The sequence below is a fragment of the Diaphorina citri genome, unplaced genomic scaffold, assembly GCF_000475195.1.
Source record: "Diaphorina citri unplaced genomic scaffold, Diaci psyllid genome assembly version 1.1 scaffold6420, whole genome shotgun sequence".
Classification (NCBI taxonomy): Eukaryota; Metazoa; Arthropoda; class Insecta; order Hemiptera; family Psyllidae; genus Diaphorina; species Diaphorina citri.
Genome location: NW_007383796.1, coordinates 11,954 through 16,556, shown reverse-complemented (window position 1 = coordinate 16,556; position 4,603 = coordinate 11,954). Strand labels below are relative to the sequence as shown.

Below are 4,603 nucleotides of genomic sequence, written 5' to 3'. Positions count from 1 at the left end.
TGAATAAAAGGCGGAGTACAAAATTGATTTCTAATCTTTTTTGGGGTGGGATGGATTTTTGTTTATTTTTTGTGGGCATTTTCTTTAGAAGAGCTAAGGTAGAAGAGAGGTCCTGTTTGGTAGTTTTGGCCAGATGATTAGTTACAATAAATGTTCAGTCTAGAATCTTGAAATCCGTGTCTTCCATACTAAACATAGCGCAGTCGGAAAATTTTCTTTCGTGAAAATGATGTAATATTTTGTGTCTCTGTGTCTCAATTCAATATTCAATTTTCAATGGATCAATTCAATAAGCCCTGTGCATTGCTAATGACAGGCAATGTTGCACAAAACTTCAAAGATTTTGTGCGTGATGTGAAGATCTATTTTACGGCCACAGAAACTGATAAGAAACCGGACGTGGTGCAAGTTGCAAGATTGAAGAATCTTATGGGCGTTGAAGCCCTCAATCAATACTCGGCCAGAGCAACTCTAGAAGAGGGACAAGAAACGATGGAGGACGTTATCAATGTGTTGTCGGAGATTTGTCTACCAAAGAAGAATGAGATTTGGGATGTCTATCAATTCTTTGATCGGAAGCAGCAGTCTGGAGAGACGTTCGACAGTTTCTATTCTGAGTTGAGAAGACGGGTGAAATGCTGCTGTTTTGATGCTCAGGAGGAGAAATTGTTGAAAGTTCAGATTGTGCTGGGAGTCAATTCAAAGAATGTACAACAACGGTTACTTCGAGAAGATATGTCATTGGACAAGATGGTGAATTACTGCAAGTCTGTGGAGAATGCTGAGAAGAAGGCGCAGGTGTTGAACTCAATTGTTCCTGTGAATTATTTGTCGTCTGGAAGAGGAGTAAAGCCATTAACGTCAAGAAGCTATGAGGATTCAATCAAGCCATCAACGTCAAGAGGCTGTGAGGATTCAATCAAGCCACCAACGTCAAGAAGCTATGAGGATTCAATCAAGCCACCAACGTCAAGAAGCTATGAGGATTCAATCAAGCCACCAACGTCAAGAAGCTATGAGGATTCAATCAAGCCACCAACGTCAAGAAGCTATGAGGATTCAATCAAGCCACCAACGTCAAGAAGCTATGAGGATTCAATCAAGCCATCAACGTTAAGAAGCTGTGAGGATTCAATCAAGCCATCAATGTCAAGAGGCTGTGAGGATTCAGTCAAGACATCAACATCAGGAGGCTGTGAGGATTCAAGGGTGTCTCCTCCAAGGTCTCCTCAAGGTTACGGAAGACAATTCAGGTCACGATTTGATGGGAGGTGTGAGAAGTGTGGGTGGTTTCATGGTGGTAATGTCGTGTGTCCAGCGAGAAATAGACAGTGTAATGCGTGTGGGGAGAGAGGACATTTTTTCAAAGTATGTGATAAATGTTGTTGAATAGAGAAGTGAATGCGATGGATAATCATGAAAGTAGTGATGATGAGTATTATGTTTTGAATGTTGATACTGTGAATATCAATAAGGTGAGTGTTAGTAGCGTGAGTCAAGAAATGCAAGATATTCCATTCTATAAGGTTGGTATAGAAATAGTTCATTGGGCAGGAACAGATTATCTGGTCTTGATCGACTACTATTCGAGATGGATTGAGATTAGGAAGATGTTGACCAAGAGGAGCACTGAGGTAATTAGTTGTCTCAAGAGAATTTTTTGTGTCCATGGTATTCCTTCAGAAGTGATCTGTGATAGGTATTTCTTTCTGAGTTATGAAATACGTCAATTTGCTAATGAATGGAATTTCAATATCACTTCGGTAAGTTCTTATTCCCAGGATCGAGTTTTGGTGGGAAAGGCTGTGAAAATTGTGAAAGATATGCTCCAGAAATGTACTTCTGAAGGTAAGGACATGAATTTGTACTTGCTCCATTACAGGGACTCTCCTGTGGCAGATTTACCGTGGTCTCCTTCCCAGTTATTGTTCTCGAGAAACCTCAGAACTAAGTTACCAGTACCTCCTAATCATCTACTACCTAGTGTAGTGAGTCCTTTACAAGTGAGTAATAAGATGTCTAGGAATCATAATACTAGTGGGTACAATAAAACAAATTTCGATCAAGGGACATAGAGAAGGAATAAGTGTGAGAGTTATCCCGTGAAGTGCGAGAGTTATACCGTGAATAATGATGTGAAGTTTATATATGACAGTTATACTGATGTTGGAGGTAACCTGGAACCTCCAAGTCATCTTGATGAAGGAACATACCCTCTCGGTACAGATTCTCCTGAGAAGCTACCGAGACAACTTTATCAAGATGAAGACCTTACAACCGGATCCTTGGATAACAAACGATAACAATGTCATTTATTTTGTAATTTTCATCAGTGCACTGCGGTCAATATCTAGGTTTCGTAATCCAGGATCATTGGTTCAACAGCAAGTTAATTGATGTAGGAGTGATGGAAAATTATTTAGATACTTGGATAACAAAAAAAAAGAGCATGTTTGGTAGTTTTGGCCAGATGATTAGTTACAATAAATGTTCAGTCTGAAATCTTAAAATCCGTGTCTTCCATACTAAACAGGTCCCACATTGACGTTTTTTTTATATCAGTACTTTTTTTGTGAAGGCCAACTCTTGTCGTTAATTTTTTAACACGAAGTGTTTTTTGGGGGGGGATAAAAATAAACGTAAACATCACCTCTTGTTCTGCATTCTGGTTCTGGACATCTCCTAATGAACTGTTCCCTAGTAATACTTTCCAAATAACCCTTTCCCAAACTTATTTTTACTACACTTTTTCCCAATCTTATTTGTGTTTGGTGTTACCCTCCTTTATCCTACTCCTCCTATCCATTGCCTTCTTCCTTCTCCATCCCTTATCTTTGTTGTATTCTATCTAATAATAAATGATGAACACACTATTTTATTTACATTACTTAATAATTAACTGGCCTTTTTATTGTAGAACATTAAATTTACACCAAACACAAAATCTTTTCTACTTTTTACATTCTCGCTCCTCTGACTTCTAGCGTCATGGTTTTATAACTGACGTCATGGTCTCTTGTGATTGGCTGACGTCATGGTCTCTTGTGATTGGCTAATGTTAGAATGCGGAAGTAAAACATGATACATGATAGGTAGATAGGTAGATATTATCACATGATAGGTAGATATTATCACATGCTTCCTCAACCTTATCTCTCCACCTCAGTTTTGGTCTCCAAATAACAGACATAGTTCCACAAAACAGCTGAAATCTCGTTTCCCAAGAAAAAGGAACAAACCTTGGAGCTGAAAATATTTACAGAGAAAGGATTAGAGAAGGGATCCCGTGCCATATTTGCTTTCCGTTAATTGTCCGGGGATTAATTCGTTAATTTCTTCACTAAATGCGTGCTGGGAGCTTTTTCCTTGCCCTCGGCTTTCGTCTCTCGTCCATTTATTGTAACCTTTTTCTCTCTACAAATCTTTTAAATCGTTTTCGGCCCCTCTTTTGGTCGGACTTTGTGTTGTGACGTCATGGAGTGTCCTTGTTTCAGGTGATTTTCGAGGTGGAAAATTAAATTCTCATTTTTCGAATGAGGTCATACCTTTTACAAATTCATTAAGTTCCTAAGTTATTATCAAGTTCTTCTTCTTCATCTTCTTTTTTTTTGCCTATTCCAGTGTTCAGACGGGGTCAGCGTTTTTGGTCAGCCTTTCAATCAGCCTTAGATTGTTTTGGGCTGACTTTTGGATTTTGGAAATTTTACATATTTTCTGTTTTCTTATTTTCACAGGTAAGAACTTCAGTCTTCAGTAGTGTTTCACAGATTGGATGAATGCGTGCAGATTCGCAGAATATCCAGATTCCAGAGTGAATGTTCTCATCTCTGAGGTAGGGTAAGCACCCCTATTATGCCAGACTATCACTATCAGGTTGTCAGGTCTCTAGCCATCATGTTTAATTGGCTCATCCTGAACCGCAGTCAACAATCGTGAGAACTTGTGCTTGTCCTTTAAAAGCAGGTTATCAGGTCAACCTGATAGTGTGTGTGCTCATCAGGTAGACCTGACAGGCAGATCTGATCAGGTGTACCTGTCGGGTTTACCTGATACTGAGTGGCTGGCCTTAGACAAACACCGATAGTATGTTTTATCCCTCTCTTTGTCTACCCTCTCCCTTGACATTAGCAATTTATTCCTTTTCTTCCCCAATAATATATATATTAGGAGCAGGTACTTAGGTGGGGGGGATTTTATTTTTGACGTGTTGAATAATGTGACCTATATGTTCTCAGTGTTCAGTTACGGTAGCGAAGCATGGACCTTCAACAAACAGATGAGTGATAGAATAACATCCCTAGAGAATTGGTGCTATCGAAGAATGTTGAAAATTAGCTGGACTGAAAAGATTAGTAACGTTGAAGTTCTGCGAAGAATTCAAAAAAGAAAGTTTGAGCTACTTACCATGATAAAGAAGAGAAAGTTACGATATGCTGGTCACATACTCCGTGGATCAAATGGAACACTCCTACCCAAAATCATTGAAGGAAGAATAGAAGGGAAACGAGATCGTGGAAGGCAGAGAAGGACGTGGATGGATGACATCAAGGAATGGACCAACATACCAACATACGGGGCAATCAAGAGGCTGGCGCAAGATAGA

General features: G+C 39.3%; 2 protein-coding genes across 2 annotated transcripts in view; both read left to right on the top strand.

Annotated features, from left to right (window-relative positions):
* The first annotated feature begins 165 nt into the window (after window positions 1-165).
* On the top strand, window positions 166-2,294 carry LOC103521973. The gene has a single exon (XM_017448923.2). It carries the CDS (start codon window positions 277-279, stop codon window positions 1,387-1,389), a length of 1,113 nt encoding a protein of 370 aa, XP_017304412.2. The 5' UTR covers window positions 166-276; the 3' UTR covers window positions 1,390-2,294.
* Window positions 1,407-4,603, top strand: part of LOC103521972 (titin homolog) — a 13,709-nt gene continuing 10,512 nt past the window's right edge. The window contains exons 1-3 of the mRNA XM_026832394.1: window positions 1,407-1,634; window positions 1,782-1,848; window positions 2,156-2,319. Coding sequence (XP_026688195.1) covers window positions 1,407-1,634; window positions 1,782-1,848; window positions 2,156-2,319 — 459 coding nt within the window. The remainder of the gene's footprint in view (window positions 1,635-1,781; window positions 1,849-2,155; window positions 2,320-4,603) is intronic.